The sequence below is a fragment of the Clupea harengus genome, chromosome 17 (genome assembly GCF_900700415.2).
Source record: "Clupea harengus chromosome 17, Ch_v2.0.2, whole genome shotgun sequence".
Classification (NCBI taxonomy): Eukaryota; Metazoa; Chordata; class Actinopteri; order Clupeiformes; family Clupeidae; genus Clupea; species Clupea harengus.
The window spans coordinates 215001-235000 of NC_045168.1; the positions used below are offsets into that span (position 1 = coordinate 215001).

At 46.8% G+C, this 20000-nt stretch overlaps 4 protein-coding genes across 4 annotated transcripts in view; 1 reads left to right on the forward strand and 3 right to left on the reverse strand.

Moving 5' to 3' along the window:
• The window catches only part of stx1a (syntaxin 1A (brain)), a 28009-nt gene extending 24844 nt beyond the window's left edge, over positions 1-3165 (reverse strand). The window contains exon 1 of the mRNA XM_031584068.2: positions 2934-3165. Within this exon, the coding sequence (XP_031439928.1) occupies positions 2934-2963 (30 nt within the window). The 5' untranslated portion in view covers positions 2964-3165. The remainder of the gene's footprint in view (positions 1-2933) is intronic.
• Positions 3166-3907: 742 nt separating this feature from the next.
• Positions 3908-12385, reverse strand: bud23 (BUD23 rRNA methyltransferase and ribosome maturation factor). Its single transcript, XM_031584130.2, has 12 exons — positions 12211-12385; positions 11808-11845; positions 11329-11424; positions 10979-11061; positions 10162-10258; positions 9949-10045; positions 9543-9593; positions 9327-9412; positions 8615-8660; positions 7859-7920; positions 4334-4423; positions 3908-4071 (listed from the first exon to the last, which is right to left on the reverse strand). Exons 1-12 carry the CDS (start codon positions 12253-12255, stop codon positions 4017-4019), a joined length of 846 nt encoding a protein of 281 aa, XP_031439990.1. The 5' UTR covers positions 12256-12385; the 3' UTR covers positions 3908-4016.
• A 178-nt stretch (positions 12386-12563) lies between these two features.
• On the forward strand, positions 12564-14809 carry LOC105911007. The gene is made up of 2 exons (XM_012839775.3): positions 12564-13359; positions 13950-14809. The coding sequence occupies exons 1-2, from the start codon at positions 12661-12663 to the stop codon at positions 14454-14456; spliced, it is 1206 nt and encodes a 401-aa protein (XP_012695229.2). The 5' UTR covers positions 12564-12660; the 3' UTR covers positions 14457-14809.
• A 1089-nt stretch (positions 14810-15898) lies between these two features.
• Positions 15899-20000, reverse strand: part of LOC105911005 (SH2B adapter protein 2) — a 24867-nt gene continuing 20765 nt past the window's right edge. The window contains exons 7-9 of the mRNA XM_031584114.2: positions 18550-18755; positions 18025-18187; positions 15899-16293 (exon numbers count right to left, since the gene is read on the reverse strand). Coding sequence (XP_031439974.1) covers positions 15974-16293; positions 18025-18187; positions 18550-18755 — 689 coding nt within the window. The 3' untranslated portion in view covers positions 15899-15973. The remainder of the gene's footprint in view (positions 16294-18024; positions 18188-18549; positions 18756-20000) is intronic.

The following is a 20000-nucleotide window of genomic DNA, read 5'->3' on the forward strand; positions in this document are numbered from 1 at the left end:
GTGTGTGTGAGAGAGAGAGAGAGAGAGAGAGAGAGAGAGAGAGAGAGAGAGAGAGAGAATGAGTGTGATGGTGAGCCATAGGGGAGTGTGTGTGTGTGTGTGTGTGTGTGTGTGAGAGAGAGAGAGAGAATGAGAGAGGTCCTCTCCTCCTCAGGTTCATCCCTCACTGAGGATGTTCAGTGCCCAGCTAATAAGAACAGGCTCCGCCATTACATGACCCTCCCTCTTCCCCTCTCCTTCTGTCTGCCGTGACTCTGGGGTATCTCCACTTGAATCATCGCATGGAAGGGATATAAGGCACTTTTACAGGACTTAAGGACCCCCATGTGTGTGTGTGTGTGTGTGTGTTCCCCTCTCCTCCTGTCTGCCGTGACTCTGGGGTATCTCCACTTGAATCATCGCATGGAAGGGATATCAGGGCGCTTTTACAGGACTTAAGGACCACCATGGGGGAACACAGCCCGTAGCCTCAGCCCGTAGCCACTGAGCTGCTCCAGCAGGATGGGCCAACCCAAGGAGGTTTGAACAGAAGACTTTCTCCCGATTGAACCTGTCCACTTTGTTAACTTTCTGTTCACCCAGTGATTAGCTACAACTGGTCATTTGGGTCTGCCTTCTAGTTAAGCAGTCTAGTCCACGGCCGACTACGGATGTCACCTCACAAAATAAATCGTGTGCTATCAGAATAAAACCATTGACTCATTTTGACCATTTGGCTGAGGCGTTTCTAGGTGCAATTCTAAGTTGTTTTTCGTTGAGTTGTGGAGTTTCGTCTGTGTGATGATGGGAGTGTTTGTGAGTGTGTGTGATGTGAGTGAGTGTGTGTGTGTGTATGTGTGTGTGATGGGAGTGTGTGTGTGTGTGTGTGTGTGTGATGGGAGTGTTTGTGAGTGTGTGTGTGTGTATGTGTGTGCAGTGTTGTATAGTAACGAAGTAGAAAAAGTTCGTTACTGTACTTAAGTCGTTTTTTTTGGATATCTGTACTTTACTTTACTACTTATATTTCTGTTTACTTTTACTTTTACTTCGCTACATTTTGCAAAGAAAACTGATACTTTTACTCGGATACATTTCCCCTGAAACCTTCGTTACTCGTTACAAATTCAAATCATCTTTAGAAAAAAAATGAATCATGAGAGTGATGAGACCAACAACGGGGACTGTGGTAGAACACAGACTGCAAGCAGGTTTGGCGAATCAGTGGTCCTAGCACACGTTAATGCGCTATTGACCGTTCGCAAAAGCCCTGCTTAGTTACTGTTGCTACGTCTTTTGAACTCGTTGAACTTTTTGGAGTAATATCTCCGCGATATCCTCCAGAACAAGGCATAATGGACTGCAATATGCAGTGGAAGGATATATCCAAAACATTAAGATCAACAACGAAGGGGACACAACAATAATCGAAGCAAAAGCATTCAGGTCTCAATCAAAAAATGAGAAACCCCACGACCTCTTCATTAAATGCCACCAGCAGAACCTTGTAGACTAGTCATGTTCTTTCACCGCTGGGTAAGATCTGTATATAATATTTCAAGCAGCTAATAACCTACAAAGATTATTATTATTCTTTATTCCATCTCTGGCGAGGTATCTAGCTAGCTAGCTAGGATGGTGACAATCTAAAGTACAGTACAGTAACGTAGCAGTGTGGAGCAAGATAGCTGCTAGCAACGTTATTGTTCAAGGGATGTGTGTGCATGTTGCTGAAAGTATTTCACAGTCACTGTAGTGATCAATTGCTTGTAAAACTGATGATCCTGATGTAATGCTATGGCTTTGTATCAGATCGCCAGGTTATTGCTCTCAGGTTGTGCCTTATGAATACCTTGGGATACTCAGGAGTAGGTTGCCCATTCACAGAATGTTACAATGTGCTGCTTTAGTATTGCCTATTGTGTAATAAGGCCCAGTTTATAAGTATGCTCATTCTAGTCGGAATAAACTTCATAATTCTCAAAATTCTGACCCTTTGCTTTTTTATTAACAGCATTTACTTGTACTTTTACTTTCAATACTTGAGTACATTTAATCAGAAAATTACTTTTGATACTTAAGTGCAGTAAAGATCAGATACTTTAAGACTTTTACTCAAGTAGTATTCTAAAAGGTTACTTTTACTTTTACTTGAGTCATTTTCCAGTAAGGTATCTTTGCTTTTACTCAAGTATGGCTTTTGGGTACTTTATACACCACTGTGTGTGTGTGATGAGAGTGTGTGTGTGTGTGATGGGAGTGTTTGTGAGTGTGTGTATGTGTGTGTGATGGGAGTGTGTGTGTGTGTGTGTGTGTATGTGTTTGTGTGGTGTGAGTGTTTGTGAGTGTGTGTGTGATGGGAGTGTGTGTATGTGTGTGTGTGATGGGAGTGTTTGTGAGTGTGTGTGTGTGTGTGTGTGATGTAAGTGTTTGTGTGTGTGTGTGTGTTTGTGTGTGTGTGTGTATGTGTGTGTGATGGCATAAGATGGGCTCGCGCTCTCTGGGGTGGAAACTTTAAGAGATAGCGGCCGCTGCGCCGAACTGAGCATGCGCAGAAACGCTTCTGGCTCATCTCTCCAGTGAGGAATCACGGCTCCAACACCTCCACAAGCCTGATCTGACAGGAGTCGCATCTAATGCTCACTGGCGAGTTCCGCCATAACTCGGTTAAAATGACATCAGCACCCCGTTAATCATTCACAGTTATACAATAACACACTTTAAAGCACCACCGATGAAAAACAAACAAAAATGACATAAGTAGTACAAACTAGAACTAGGCTCGTGCTGAGGTTAACGTGACTAGAGGCGGACTTTAGAGGAACGGAACAACTGTTGCTTTCTCCAAAAATACCGGGAAAAGGAGAATATGACACAATTCCACCATTCATTCATCAATTGGCTGTACCATTTTGGATGAAGTTGAGAATTCCAAAAGCTAATGTTGCACTACTTACATGTCTAAGTTCATTTGTCCGGTCCTTCATGATCAGTCAAACTTTGTCTCCACACCTGTCGGTTTGTCGTCACGAGTAATCGCCGTGAAAAGTCACCGATTTCACCCGACAATGGGAATTCTTTTTCCAAAGACCTTTGATAGCAGGCGTGTGCGTGAGCAGTACAAATACTGTGAACGCGCATCTCCAAACGTGATTCCTCCGCCTGGCTTTCCACTTTCCTTTTGGAGGCAAGGCATATATGTCTATGGGAGGGCCCCCCGACAGTGGGGGTGACGCGTGTTTAATGAAGGACGAGAGCGCGTGCAAGTGCGTTTAACCCATAAATGACGGAAGCATCGGGCTGTTTCCGCGTGGTCCTCAGACACACACACACACACACACACACACACATATATGTATTGGTCCTGACCTGACCAATAAAATACACAATGGAGCACCGTAAACGGATTTCCAGGATGAAAACGTAAATGTACAAGTTAAGTATTTGGTGACGTCATTTGGATGCAACGGTGGCAGCAGGGACCATGGTGAGCGCAGGTTTAACCAATCGCGCACAATAGCGCCACCTGTTGACGTCGAACAAGAAATTCTCTTAATGCCCATACTGCTCGTTTAAGCATTGTTTTGAAGGATGTGTTTGTAGTTGAAGGCCTGAAAAAGCACATGTTCAAAGGCCTAAAGGTAAGAACCAGTAAACACACAGTAATGTTGGGAAACACTGTTTTATGTCCTGCTACATACTACATGTATTTACACTCATTCAAACATACTACATACTACATGTACTTACACTCATTTAAACATACTACATGTATGTACACTCATTCAAACATACTACACACGTGTATTTACATTCATTCAAACAGCCCGCTGTGGAGGGGCGCATCTCTGCTGCCATCTCTGGGCCCCATGGGCACTGCAGGCTGCGGGGCAGGAGCCCCCACCCCCACCCCCACCCAGGACTGCAGGTCGGGTCCAGCTGGGTATGGGGGGGGGCAGGTCGGGTCCAGCTGGGTATGAGGGAGGGGGGCAGGGTAGGGGAACAGTCGGGCCAGTCCGGTCCAGCTGGATACGGGTCGCTCAGAAGTGAGGTCTCCTGTGACGACCTGTGTACTTAGTGTCAGCCCGCACGCCCCTGGAGGATTACAGGTGCACACACACACAATCATTACATGTGCACACACACACACACACACACACACACACACACACACACATCATTACAGGTGCACACACACACACACACACACACACACACACACACACACACATCATTACAGGTGCACACACACATCATTACAGGTGCACACACACACACACGTCATTACAGCTGCACACGCACACACAGTAGGTGAGTGGGTGCACCCACACACACACACACACACACACAAACTCACCTGCCCTGCCTCCTCCTCCTCTCCTTCTTCTCCAGCACCCAGTCTCTGCTCTTCTTCACGCTCTTGCCCTTCATGTTCTTGAAGCGAGACCTGTTGCCACGGAAACAACACCAATAACATCAGGGGACAAGCATGGGTTTAACGTTTACGCGCACATGTTAAACATGTGTCGTTGCCTCTTTGATGGTTTCATAGTTTCGTTTGATAGCACGGAAGAGCAAACCACACATAATTCTTCACCATCGGTCTCTTTGTAGGTGAAGGCAAACTTCAGATAATTCTCTGAATATTTACGTGTCTTCTCCCGTTTGCGCTTTTCGCTGTTCATGGAAGGGGTGTTGGTATCCTCTGAAGGTAGATCATCTGAACCGCCATCAGTGGTGTTGTTCCGAGAAATTACAAAACGATCAATTATTTCAAATTGTATGGTTATGGCAGGTAACGTCTTTTGGCACCAGATAGCTAAATGTAGCTAAAAGTGCATATGTTGCCATTATGATCAAATGATCGCGTGAAGACTCATGGGTAGCCTATGTATTATTTGTAAGGAATAGAAAGCCATTTTTACGTTCTGTTTATCTTTATGTAGTCTTTTGGACGTTTTTTATTTTTGGAAAAGGGTAAAAATGCTTCAGATGAAATAATTTGGCGGACCCCCTGCAGTACCTCCGCGGACCCCCTGGGGGTCGCGGACCCCCGGTTGAAGACCTCTGCTCTAGAACGATTCTGTTTCGATTCAGAAAAGTTTATAATCGATTTTTTTAACACATTCATTTTCTGTTGAAATGCAAGAGCATCGATTATTGCATTGTTCATAGAAAGTCATAATTGTGACAAGGAAAAGCTTTTTCTCTAATAAAAAAATAGAGAAGGTAATTCATCTGTTGTTTTTCTTTAATTATCAAACACAAAGTAGGAAGTGATTTGAGACTCTGAGTAGCAAACTCAAATGTTTTAAAAATCGAGATGCATCGATAATCGTTTTATCGGTTTAGAATTGATAATCGATAATCGGTTTAGAATCGAATCGTTGACCTCTGAATCGGAATCGAATCGAATCGTGAGGTGCCAAGAGATTCCCACCCCTAGTGTTTATGTTTACGTGTTAAACCTTCATGTTGTGTGTTTATGTTTACGTGTTAAACCTTCACGTTGTGTGTTTATGTTTACTCTGTTGGCTCTGGGGGGCAGGTCCTCCCCAGAGTGCACAGTGCTCAAGTGGGCTATCTCCCGGGCCTTTCTGTGTGGAGTTTGCATGTTCTCCCCGTGTTCACAAGGGGTTTCCTCCACTAAGAACCCCAACAGTAAAAACATGCAAAATAACAGAACTCATGTCCATCCCTGACCAAAGATGGACAGTTCACTTCACTTGGTCCCCGGGCGCTGCAAAGCTGCCCACTGCTCCTGGGGGGTCCTTGAGGAAGGACGGTCCAGGATGGGAAAAAGCAGAAAATAAATTCACCGCGACCTCAGGCCTACCTGCGTGTGTGTGTGTGTGTCCTGTGTCGCCTCCATATATGCACGTGTGTGTTCCAGTGTGTCGTGTGTGCCATTAAAAACCTGACAAAGGTCTTAATTATTATTATATTCACAAGGGGTTTCCTCCGCTAATAATCCCAACAGAAAAACATGCAAAAAGAACAGAACAATCCTGTCCGTCCCTGATCGAGACGGACGGTTCACTTGGTCCCCGGGCGCTGAGAAGCTGCCCACTGCTCCTGGAGGATCCTGGAGGAGGGACGATCCGGGATGGGTTAAAAGCAGAGCAAAAATTCACGGCGACCTCAGGCCTGCGTGTGCGTGTGTGTAGTGTGTCCTGGTCGCCTCCATATATATATATATAACACGTGTGTGTTGCTGTGAGTTGTTCGTGCAATAAAAAAACGGACTGCAGTCAGCCTTGTTTGTTCGTTGTTTGTTTGTGTTAAACCTTCACGTTGTGTGTTTATGTTTATGTGCACGTGTTAAACCTTCACGTTGTGTGTTTATGTGCACGTGTTAAACCTTCACGTTGTGTGTTTCTGTTTACGTGTTAAACCTTCACGCTGTGTGTTTACGTGCACGTGTTAAACCTTCACGTTGTGTGTTTATGTTTACGTGTTAAACCTTCACGTTGTGTGTTTATGTTTCGGTTCAAGCCACCGCTTAGCTGCCACCTTCAGATGGTGTGCAGTGCGTACGTTTGTTTGTTTGTGTGTGTGTGTGTACATTTGTGTGGTTAAATTGTGTAGGTCGGCATGTGTGCGTATGAAAGTGCAGTTTTGTGTGTGTGAGCTCACGTGTTTCAGTGTGTGTGTGTGTGTGTGTGTGTGTGTGTGTGTCTGTCTGAGGGGGGAAAACCCCCCAGAGCCCATCTGCTGGCTGGGGGGACGACACCCTCTCTTCCTCTTGGTCACAAACCGCCCAATCAGCAGGGGGGGAGGGGTGACCCTCTACTGATTATGAGCCCGACCTTCACCATGACGACCAGCCTCTAATCTAATAACATGAGGACCAGCCTCTAACTAATAACATGAGGACCAGCCTCTGACTAATAACATGAGGCCTAGTCTCAGTGTGTGTGTGTGTGTGTGTGTGTGTGTGTCCTTCAACATGAGGACCAGCCTCTGACTACCGTAATTTCCGGACTATTAAGCGCACCTGAATATAAGCCTCACCCACTGAATTTTTCAAAAATAATTATTTTTAACATACATAAGCCGCACATGTCTATAAGCCGCAGGTGCCTACCGGTACATTGAAACAAATTAACTTTACACAGGCTAAAATGAATATCAAAAGTAATACAATAGTGATTATTAGTTTTGCCAGTTACGATAAGTGCACTGTTGCTTTAAGAGAGCACAGTTGCAAGAGTCAATCAGAAGCTAGAACGTTAGATTGAAGACAGATAGATAGAAGAAAGACGCTAGTTTGAAACCAGTGAGCTAAAGAACTTGAAAAGACTGGATTTGTATTGTATTACACTTTTATTTTCTAAAGTGTTTTGAGTTGTGTTCTGTCTACGCCGGTAGACTGTGGTTATTTTGACATTAGTTAAGTTATTGAGAGATACTGAGAAATCGCCTGGAGCTAATCCATCCATGCTGCATCCATGCTAGCATCCTAGCTCCACAAAGCCACCGTAAACACAAAGCCACCGTATACAGTCACAGGTATCATAATCCATAAATTAGCCGCGTCATTGTTTAAGCCGCGAGGTTCAAAGCATGGGAAAAAAGTAGCGGCTTATAGTCCGGAAAGTACGGTAATAACATGAGGCCTAGTCTCAGTGTGTGTGTGTGTGTGTGACCTTCAACATGAGGACCAGCCTCTGACTAATAACATGAGGACCAGCCTCTGACTAATAACATGAGGCCTAGTCTCAGTGTGTGTGTGTGTGTGTGTGTGTGTGTGTGTGTGTGTGTCCTTCAACATGAGGACCAGCCTCTGACTAATAACATGAGGCCTAGTCTCAGTGTGTGTGTGTGTGTGTGTGTGTGTGTGTGTGTGTGTGTGTGTGTGTGTGTGCGTGCGTGTCCTCACCTATGCGCTGTGAAGTTGGCCTGAGAAGACATTCCTCTCTCTGCCGTCTCCGCTCCGAGGCCCTGGAACGATAACCAGACAAAACAACCTTAGACCACAGGGACCCTAATCCCCAACCTTAGACCACAGGGACCCTAATCCCCAACCTTAGACCACAGGGACCCTAATCCCCAACCTTAGACCACAGGGACCCTAATCCCTAATCCCCAACCTTAGACCACAGGGACCCTAACCCCCAACCTTAGACCACAGGGACCCTAATCCTAACCCCTAACCTTAGACCACAGGGACCCTAACCCCCAACCTTAGACCACAGGGACCCTAATCCTAACCCCTAACCCCCAACCTTAGACCACAGGGACCCTAATCCTAACCCCTAACCTTAGACCACAGGGACCCTAACCCCCAACCTTAGACCACAGGGACCCTAATCCTAACCCCTAACCCCCAACCTTAGACCACTTAGCGTGCGTGCGTGCGTGCGTGCGTGCGTGCGTGCGTGCGTGCGTGTTCGGAGAGGGTTTGCAACGACGGAGAGGGCTCTCTGTGTCTCCGCAAACGGACGACCATAAATTAGCCTTAAGAGACCAGAGGGTCATGAAGTTTAAGACTGGGACTCAGAGATGATTAAGACTGGGACCAAGACCAAGACTCAGAGATGATTAAGACCAAGACTCAGAGATGATTAAGACTGGGACGCCAAGACCAGAGGGTCATAAAGTTTAAGCCCAAGACTCAGAGATGATTTAGACTCACCTTGGGCAGCACTCCGATCACTCCAGCAAACAGGCAGAGAAAGAACCTGCCGGGGGCAAAGACAAAAACAAACATATGAACACACTCATCCAGATCACTCACACATTTGATTAATTTATTTGGAATGACCAATACTGATTACAACACCACAGCATCCAAATATTAATAAAGAGCCTATTATGTCTCACACAACAACACAAACACTGTGCAAGTATTAACAGCCAAGTGAATCAGTAGATGAATACATAGTCATATCAGGGGTAGAGATGGCAGCGCCTTCTCCATATATGCAGACTGCCTATGATTGCTGACAGAGCAGTATTTGGCTATTTGCTTAGAGTTCTTCTTATTAAGTCCAGCAATTTGCAATACTCTAACACAGAGTCTATGAACATGTCCAAGACTACCATAAATGAGTACAACTAGTTTTGTACTATAACCACCTACTGTCAGAGCATGAGTTAATGGCTGATATTTTAACATTTTTTCAGAGAAACACAGGTCCATATACATGTCAAAGCAACAACCCACTTCCAGAATCACAATGGTTTTTAAAAGATCATCAACAACAACAACAATGTCAGGAGTATTTGGAGAGTCTTTAAGAACACTTTCTAAGGAGTTGTCATTCAAGTGTCACACACACACACACACACACACACACACACACACACACACACACACACACACACACACACACGGCGTCTCTTACTTCTTTGCCTTGGTGCTGTTGGGGTAATCCACCACCATGCCTCCGGTAAAGCCTGCCCTCATAGCCTGGGCAGTGATCAGCTCCAGCTGACACACACACACACACACACACACACACTAGGGTGAATATGGGTAGGACACGTGTGTGCGTGCGTGTGTGTGTGTGTGTGGGTGTGTGTGGGGGGGTGCAGATGAGCTCATGTGTATTTGCACTGACCTGTTCAGAGTTTTCTGGGTAGACCTGGAAGACTGCGCGTCCACCTCTGGTCTAAACACACACACACACACACACACACACACACACACACATTACACTAATGTAATAAAATATCTAATGCAACACACAAGCCTTGTGTTGCCATCACAAAACCACAGCAGGCCTATGTGTGTGTGTGTGTCTGTATGTATGTATGCGAGTGAGCAAGAAAGAGTGTGTGTGTGTGTATATGTATGTATGTGAGTGAGTAAGAGAGAATGTGTGTGGGAGAGAGTGAGCGAGAGAGTGTGTTTATACCTGGCAGGAGTAGAGGGGTGGGTGTGTGTGTGTGTGTGTGTGTGTGTGTGTGTGTGTGTGTGTGTGTGTGTGTGTGTGTGTGTGTGTGTGTGTGTGTCTGTGTTTATACCAGGCAGGCGTAGAGGGAGCTGAAGAAAGTGTAGAGTCTTCTGGGGGGACTGTGGCACTTCTTGTCAGCGTTGCAGAGCCACTGGAGAGCAGATATGCTGAAGATGGAACACACACACACACACACGTTCACAAATCTGACTCCAACACACTCCACAGTTCAGCACAGTTCTACTACCCCTCACCCCTAACTGCCCCAGTCCTCTTGCCTTACCTGATGCAGCCGTCAAACGTGCCTGGCCTGAAGGGGACGCCCTCCCCCATATCAGCGAGGACAAGCCCCCCCTCCACCTCCCGCTCGATAGCCACGTCTGAAACACACACACACACACACACACACACACACACACACAGCTCAGTACTGACACTCAGTGGCACAGCTGTGCAGGTCTCAGAACACACCAAGCACTTAGAACATACCCAGTGTAACGGAGTTGAAACATCTGTTTAACTATATAATGTATATATAATGAGTTTCGCCATAATTCAGTTGTAAATAATGTTGGTGTTTTGGAGCCACCTCTGGAGCTGTGGTGTACTGCAGGTCTGCAGTTTATATGTGTGTACAGTTGCCGTTACTAGACAGAAAAAGTTTGCCTGTCAACGGTAGGTCCACTGTACAAAATGACCCACACGATTTATAAACTTCCAGATTGATAAATGCAATGAATGTCGACAACTTCGACATATTACATGTAGTTTATATGATTAGTGTGTATTGTGTTGTTTGTAAAGAAGTTTTATCAATGGGCAGAGAGTTTTACCATATTTTGTATACCACGAGGTTCATCATTATACACACTGATTAGCTAGCTAGTTCGCTGGGAATTTCCCATTCTACACGTTCCGTAAGCTAGCTAACCGTCCTGCCGTACTGAATGTATTTTATCATTTGATTTTATTGGTGCAGATGCTGTGTACCAACTGTGATATTGGTGCATGAACAGGAATAAAAGAACTAAGCAGTTGCAGTATTCGTCAGTCCTCAGTTTGACCACCGTCACACCAGCACTTAAAACATTAGAACATACCCAGCATGGCTGGACTGATATCCACACCAACCCAGTAATGGCCCTCCTCAGACAGATAGTCCCCACTCAAGCCTGAGCCGCACCTGAAACACACACACACACACACACACACACACACACACACACACACACACTAGCATCAGGTAAAAACAGCTGACCGATGGAACCTTTACTCCAGAGCTAACTTGGCACCAGTAATGTCACTTCCTTCACACACGACCCTTCAAGTCCACTCCAGAACCACACACACACACACACACACACACACACACACACACACACACACACACACACACACACACACACACACACACAGAGACACACACACAGAGACACACACACACACACACCCCACGTCCAGAAGGAAGCAGGCCTGGTCTTCTGGGAGGCTCAGCAGCTCCACGGCACGCTCAGACATCTGGCTCTGGATCTCAATGATGCGAGAGCTGCAAAGGAGTGAGCAGTTATCAGCAACAACGGGGACTGACCACCACAGAAACATGTCATTAAAGGCCCAGTCCTCCATTATAAATCACTGGGACTCTGATACTCTGGTGACTGATGAATAAAGGGGCTGAAGTCCCCCGCCCCCCATTGGCTTCTCAAACACATTATTCCAGTGGTTCCAATTCCCACTGAAGCCATGTCAGAATATTACCATTCATTAGTTATTAGGTCACCAGTTTAACGGTTCAGCATTACTGTTTTGCTCCAATTCCCACAGGACATCACAGTGTATTTGACATAGCAACAATCTTTCGCCAGGGTTGAGGAATACACCTTTAACAGATCATAAACATTTGAAAACATCACTAGGTCACAGACTTACTTTCGTGTGTATTTCTTTGCCTCCTCTTCATTGTAGAACTAGAGGGAAACCGCAAAATAAGTATTAGTTTTACATTGAGGTACGCTTGCATTCTGCCTCCTAACTTTGTTGCCTGTTCTCGCTAGTTATGCTTACTGAAAAAGTTTGAACGTTGTGGTGTTTGAAACGATTAATTAGCAGCTAACTTGCATTATGACTGTATCAAATTAGTTCTCTATCCACCCATCCAAACAATCAAGCAAGCCAATGGATGACTGATTACAAAAAGGACTTTCCCGTTAGTCAAACTAATGTTGGACTAGACTCAACTAGCTAGCTAGCAATATGTCTACGCGATGCCAGTGAGAGATTGACCACAAACGGCTCAAAGCTGCGCAAAGGTGCATGTAGCTGCGCTACTCACCACCTCCGGAGGTGCCATATGCTCGGGTCTTCTACAGCTTGACATGATTGATTTTGGCTGCAAACAAAACTCAAACGTTTAAAAATCCGGCAAGTTTAGAGGGAGCGACTGCTATACGATGCAGCAATGGAAGGGAACCACATGCATGTGTATATGACTGTGATGTCATCTTTGTGGGACAGGGAGTACCCATTTAAAGGACACGCATAAACACAAAAGCAAAGATCGATGTCCACCAGCCTAGAAACTTTTATCTTAATATAAAATAGATTTCTAAATAGCTTGGGAGGAATAAATGGAAAACTAAATGAATTAGATGGCTTAAGTTTACCGAGAACTCGGGCCGCAAGGGGAAGGTTAGTGACTACTTCCGGCTAATCCTGCAACTCATTGGTCGTTGTGAGTTATGACGGATATTGACATTCTGCGCTCGGCTCTCCTGCTGCCGTCATGGCGGAGGTCAGCCGTCGGCTGGGACTCAGAGCTTTCAGGATCTCTGTCCTTTCCTCATCTAAACTTAATGACACCGCTGGTGTTGGCAAAGTGCTCGCGGCTACTGGCCCATCTACACCTGTCAGTACCGAACACGAGCACCGCACGGGACCGAATGAGCCGGAAGTGCGCAAACAGCCGGAGAAGAGGGGTGAGCAACCAAGTTTAGAGGACTCCAAAAAAACTCCTGTTCATAGAGGGAAGACTGAAGTTTGTTGCAGCAGTAATCACGAGCAAGCAACCGCGCGTTCGTCTTCAGTGTCTCTGCCACTCAGGTTTACGGGATATGATGTGGTATTTTTAGACGAGCGAGGTCAAAGCCTTGAAGTATGTCAAAAGCAACAACGATCACATAAGGAGTTCGGGTATAATCACCGGCCAACTCCGCGCGGATCACATAGTTCCGTCTGCAGAGTGACCGTCGGGGATGATGCGCTACCGAGGGCGACACTGAACAACAGAATGCACATGCCACTGCATCAGTTTAGATCGTACCATACCTCAGCGCTTCAGACAGATGGTCTGTCCAGGCTGTTCAACTCTATACTGTGGTCTGTCAACCACCGGCTCTGTGCTAGACCGTACAGCTGGAAAAAGGACGACAAATCATCCCTCCCGCTATACCGCAGCAGAACCGCCTACTACGACATCCTGAAGGTAAGTAAGTAAGACTTCATTTATATAGTAAGACTTTATTTATATAGCACATTTCGTACAAGAGTTGCAGTTCAAAGTGTTTTACAAAAAATCAATAAAAGCAAGCAGCGAGAGTAATACATGGAGTTAAATAGTGATCAACATCGTATCAGAACCTCATGTTCCGATAGGCTTCTTGGATTACTAAAATCATGATAAAAGGTATGAAAGGAATAAAAGGAATAAAACCCTTCTGAAATAGTAAAATAGTGAAAGTTACAGTTAGTATCAACCCCACAGAAAATGAAGAAAATGCTTTGGTAAAAAGATAGGTTTTAAGCTGCCTTTTGAAAGTGTCTAGCGTGTTTGCTTACCTATTATTAATGGGTAATATGTTCTATAATTTTGGGGCGTAGTTGACAAAGGCTGCATCACCAATCTTCTTATGACTGCTTCTGGTGACCTGTAATAGACCTGTATCTGAGTTCTGGTGACCTGTAATAGACCTGTAATAGACCTGTATCTGAGTTCTGGTGACCTGTAATAGACCTGTATCTGAGTTCTGGTGACCTGTAATAGACCTGTAATAGACCTGTATCTGATGATTGCAGGTGTCCCCGAACGCCACGCAGGCGCAGATCAAAACCGCCTACTACAAGCAGTCCTTCATCTTCCACCCCGACAAGAACGCAGGCAGCGAGGAGGCGACCCGGCGCTTCGCCGAGATCAGCGAGGCCTACACGGTGCTGAGCAGCAAGTGGATGCGGCGAAAGTACGACAGCGGCATCTTTAGCCAGGGGGACTTTCAGAGCAACGGCACGCCCCCGGCCAGAGATCCTGTAAGCGCCAGACCCCCCGGCCCCCAGCATCGCGCGCGGAGCCACACCAACACCACCGGGCCCGCAGGCGGTAAAACCCATTTCAACTTCGACGAGTTCTATCGCGGGCACTACGGGGCGCAGCTTCAGCGGGAGCAGGAGATGCGCCGACGCGCAGAGATGCTGAGGATGAAGAAGATGGAGGAATACAAGAAGATGGTCCAGCAGAACATGAAAGTGACTGTTGTGATGCTGCTCACGCTAGCGGGGGCCATTGTGCTGGAGCTGACGGAGTCGTGACCCCTGACCCTTTGAGCTGACGGAGTCCTGACCCCTTGAGCTGACGGAGTCCTGACCCCCTTGGCCTTGAGCTGACGGAGTCGTGACCCCTGACCTTGAGCTGACGAAGTCTTGACCCCTTGGCCTTGAGCTGACGGAGTCGTGACCCCTGACCCCCTTGGCCTTGAGCTGACGGAGTCATGACCCCTGACCCCCTCGGCCTCTGGGTTTGATCCTAATGGTCTGCAGGGTAACGGTTTTAATCTTAGTGAAGTATCTGTGAGCGCATGCTCTACCTTATCAAGCTGCTGTGCTGTGACTCTCTCACACACACATACACACACACACACACACACAGTCACACACACACACACACACACAGTCTCACACACACACACACTCTCACACACACACACACACACACACACACACACACACACACACTCACAGACACTCACACTCACAGTCTCACACACACACACACACACTCACACACACACACACAGTCTCACACACACACACACTCTCTCACACACACACACACACACACACACACACACACACACTCACAGACACTCACACTCACAGTCTCACACACACACTCACACTCACACACTGTCTCACACACACACACACACACACTCTCTCTCACACACACACTGTCTCTCACACACACACACACACACACACATTCACTCACTGTCTCACACAGACTCTCTCACACACACACTCTCCTCACAGCCTAGTGTTTAATGGCATCTAGGCTCATAGGTCAGAGTTTGGTTCAGTTCAGGGCAATAAGACAATACTGTATTAAGCAAGGGGTTATATAATAGCACACACACACACCAGCCAGAATAACACACACACATACACACACAGACTAGCCAGAACGTCACACGTCTCACGACACTACCAGGGATCACGCCACCGTCCCCCTTGGACCAGAGCTGGGCTGTGTGTGTTGATATGTACCTGCTGAAGTAATTTATTAAACTTGTGAACTTGTAGGTTAGAGTGTTTCATGTCAGTCACCTTCCACAAGAGGGCGCCACATCCACATGACAGCTGAAAAACTCTCTGGTCACTCACACACACACATGCATGTGCACACACAAACACACACACACACACACTGCCCTGAGTCTTGCTTTACAGTCCAGCACACACATTGCTCAGTTTGTTTAAGGGTTTTATTCACAGAAATATAAAGTACATTATCAGATACGTCACTTTGTACAAAAGAGTCGCGCAGACGCCCCAAACCCAACCCAAAGAGAAAAATAGCCTTACGATTTAGAAAAGCCAACAGCAACACCTCACACACACACACACACACTCACACACACACACACACACTCGCTCACAGACACACACAGACACACGCACACCTCACACCCACACACACACACACACAGACACACACACACACACACACACACACTCTCACACACACACAGACACACGCACACCTCACACCCACACCCTCACACTCACACGTGCACACACACAAACACACAAACACACACACACAAACGTCAGTAGAAGGAGTACTGGTTCTCCACAGCCCTGGTACGGCGGGCGCCGTCACTGTCGTGGTAATCCTCGTCCGAACCACTGGGTGGCGCCAGCAGACGCTCAGAGCTGCTGCTGCGGCTGTGCAGGCCCAGGGCCCCGCCCACAGACCCCCCCTCACGGGAGAAGGGCGTGGCACTGGGGGAGGAGGGGCTTGAGGAGGGAGGGGCGTCGGCTGCTGCAGAGGCAGTTGCCTGGGTGACCGGCAGGTTGAGGGGGGGAGGGGCATCTGTCCGACAGGCCGTCTCTCTCTGAGGAGGGGGCAGCTGAGGGGCGAGGACATCTGGGGGGGGGGGGGGGGGGCATTACAACGGATCAATTAGAACCTCTGTGCCAACTCCTACACACACACACAGCTTTTCATATGTAACAAACTAGGTGACTAAGCAGTAGGACACACTCACTCACAGGTACCGCGAGTGTGTGTGTGTGTGTGTTTGTGTGTGTCTGTGTGTTGTGTCTGTGTGTGTGTGTTCGTGCCTGTGTGTGTGTGTGTGTGTGCGTGCGTGCGTGTTCGGTGTGTGTGTGAGTGTGTGTGCGTGCGTTTTTTGTGTGTGTGTGTGTGTGTGCGTGTGCGTGTGTGAGCGTGCGTGCGTGTTCTGTGTGTGTGTGTTCTGTGTGTGTTGTGTTGTGTGCGTGTTGTGTGTGTGTGTGTGTGTGTATGTGTGTTCATACTAGGGATGGGCATTCAATTAAATTGTCTTAATCGATCGTCGGGAGAATTAACGATTGATTTTCGATTAATCATTATTATTTTTATATTAAAATTCACTATTTATAGGCTATATTAAAATGCAGTGAAAATAGAAAGTACACAGTGTGTTTCCTCATTGAGATCTTTATTACAAGATGGACAACTCTTGTGGCAGTTAAACGGGATCGGCTCAATGGTTACTGTAGTATATTGTAGAAGTGGTCTGTTAGTCGGGGATTATGTTTGTACCTGGCAACCTTATGAGTGATGTGTGATCGCGATATCTGTGTCTTGGGGCCGTAGTTATTAAACGTTACATGCAAGGTGTTCAACACGAATCAGCCTACGAGTACTTTTATTCCTGAACTAAAAAGTACAACAGTTACACTTGAAAATATGCGCTGCTGTACTCTTAAGCAGCGGAGCCGACAGCTAAAAGCCGGTGCTCATAAACACAACTGACCCTCGGTTTTTTTTTCTATAACTAATTAATCTCACATTTTGAAATTCATTAATCTAGATTCATCGAGATTAAACATTTGTTTTTCTTCTAAAGACTAAATCTTATGAATTAACGAGTAATCACTTCAGACAGCATGTATTTTAGACACTGTTGTTTAATTGTATTTTTTTTTGTGCTCTCTCGCCATCATACAAGGAATGTATGCAAGACACAATTGTGCCCCTCGACGGTAAATCGTAAGAATTATACCCTGAAGCAATTCGAATCACCTCAGTCAGCCCACCGTCTTCAACTATGTTGATGGGCCGACAGTCACCGGCAACCCAAACTGCTACAGCGTTGGTAACCTTTCACGGACTGGTCTAGTTATTTTCCTAGAGAAGTCGTGGAGTGTGGGTTGGCGACCATCTAACCTGGGACTGCTTTCTGTCGGGTGCTTTGCATTAAGGTGATAACTTAAAGACGAGCTGCTTCTGTGATAGCTACATTCAGCTTGACAAATGCTACATACAACTTTAGTTTTGTCAATTGCTCCGTCATTTTGCCTCTTAAACTGAAACTTTCCGCCCAACAATCGCTCAGCTCTCTCCATCTTCAACTACCGTCTCGGTCTCTCCTATTTAACTGACTGCAGACACGCGGCGGTTTCGTGCCATGGGTCAACGCACACCGGAAGTAAACAAAGTTGCGTTAACTGCGTTCAAATATTGTATTGCATTAATCTCGGCCACAATAATCTCATAGAATAACGTAGCGTAGCGTAATAGCGTAGTGTGATGTCGGCGTTGCCTCCTGACTCCAGAAGGATGGGGTGTGTGTGTGTGTGTGTGTGTGTGTGTGTGTGTGTGTGTTCATACCTCGCTGCACCTGTACGTAGGAGCGTAGTGTGATGTCTGCGTTGCCTCCTGACTCCAGAGGGATGGGGTGTGTGTGGAAGTGTCTCAGCATGTCACACACCGTCTGAAACCACAGGTGGTGCACGTGACACTGGCCAGTCTCATTCACCGACAGCCTCAGGTGCTGCACACACACACACACACACACACACACAGAGACAGAACACACACACACACACACACACAGAGACAGAACACACATGCACACACACAAACAGAACACACACACACACACACACACACAGACAGACAGAACACACACACAAACAGACACACACACACAGAACACGCACGCGTGCACACACACACACACGGAACATGCACGCACACACAGAACAAATTTGAGGGTGAGAAAAGTGTTCAAGAGACTCTATCGTATTGCCCATACAAATCAATCACCTCTACAATCCAAATACACACACTTATACATGCCTGCACACACACACGCACACACACACACACACACACACACACACACACACTGACCTTGGCTTTGCCCTGGAAGTTGAAGGTGAGGACGTACTCCCCTGGGCGTGTCTCGCTCTGGCGAATCACAAACAGGCCGTGGCTTCTGGCTCCGCCCGCCAGCACCAGCTGTGCCGCCCGCACGCGTGACAGCGTCCCGTGGAACCATGGCAACCCCGCCAGGCTGCCCCGCCCCTCCGCTTCGCCACACTCCTCCCCCTCACAGACTGCAACACAAACCAAGGGTCAAAGGTCACGCAGGCCAAAGGAGCCAATCAGATCAATCACTGACCCAATCAGATCCCTCATCAACCACTGAGCCAATCAGATCCCTCAACAATCACTGACCCAATCAGATCAATCACTGAGCCAATCAGATCAATCACTGAGCCAATCAGATCCCTTATCAATCACAGAGCCAATCAGATCCCTCATCAATCACTGAGCCAATCAGATCCCTCATCAATCACTGACCCAATCAGATCGTCATCAATCACTGAGCCAATCAGATCCCTCATCAATCACTGACCCAATCAGATCAATCACTGAGCCAATCAGATCTCTCATCAATCACTGAACCAATCAAATCCCTCATCAATCACTGAGCCAATCAGATCCCTCATCAATCCCTGAGCCAATCAGAGGCGGCATAATGGCGTCCCCGTGTCCCCGCATACCCAGAGGCGTGGCGTTTAACAGCATCCTGCTTCACCAACAATGCTGCGTTCAAGACCTCTTGGAACTCATATTTCGAACTTGGAGAATTGCACTACAACGCCACTTGAAGACCTGGAGCTCACACACACACACATTACTGTGTTTACATGGGTCTCACACACAGACACACACACACACACACAGACACACACACACATTACTGTGTGTACATGGGGCTCACACACACACACACACACACACACACACACACATTACTGTGTTTACATTGGGCTCACACACACACACACACACACACACACACACATTACTGTGTTTACATAGGGCTCACACACACACACACACACATTACTGTGTGTACACAGGGTCACACACACACACACATTACTGTGCGTACATGGGGCTCACACACACACACACACACACACACTACTGTGTGTACATGGGGCTCACACACACACACACACACACTACTGTGTGTACATGGGCTAACACACACACACACTACTGTCATGTCTGACGCTCCAAACTCTGAGCTGTCTCAAATGTACAGCAGAAATAAACTGTCACTTTCAAAACCAATGACCTTAGTGTCGGCGGCCTCTTGCAAGCTGTGCACATTTATAGCTAGGCCCAGTGTGTGTGTGTGTGTGTGTGTGTATTTTATGTGTGTGCTGTGTGATGTGAGTGTGTGTGTGTGTACATGTGTGTGTGTGTGTGAGTGAGTGTGTGTGCATATGTGTGTGTGTGTATTGTACGTGTGTGCTGTGTGTGCACTGTGTGTGTGTGTGCATGCG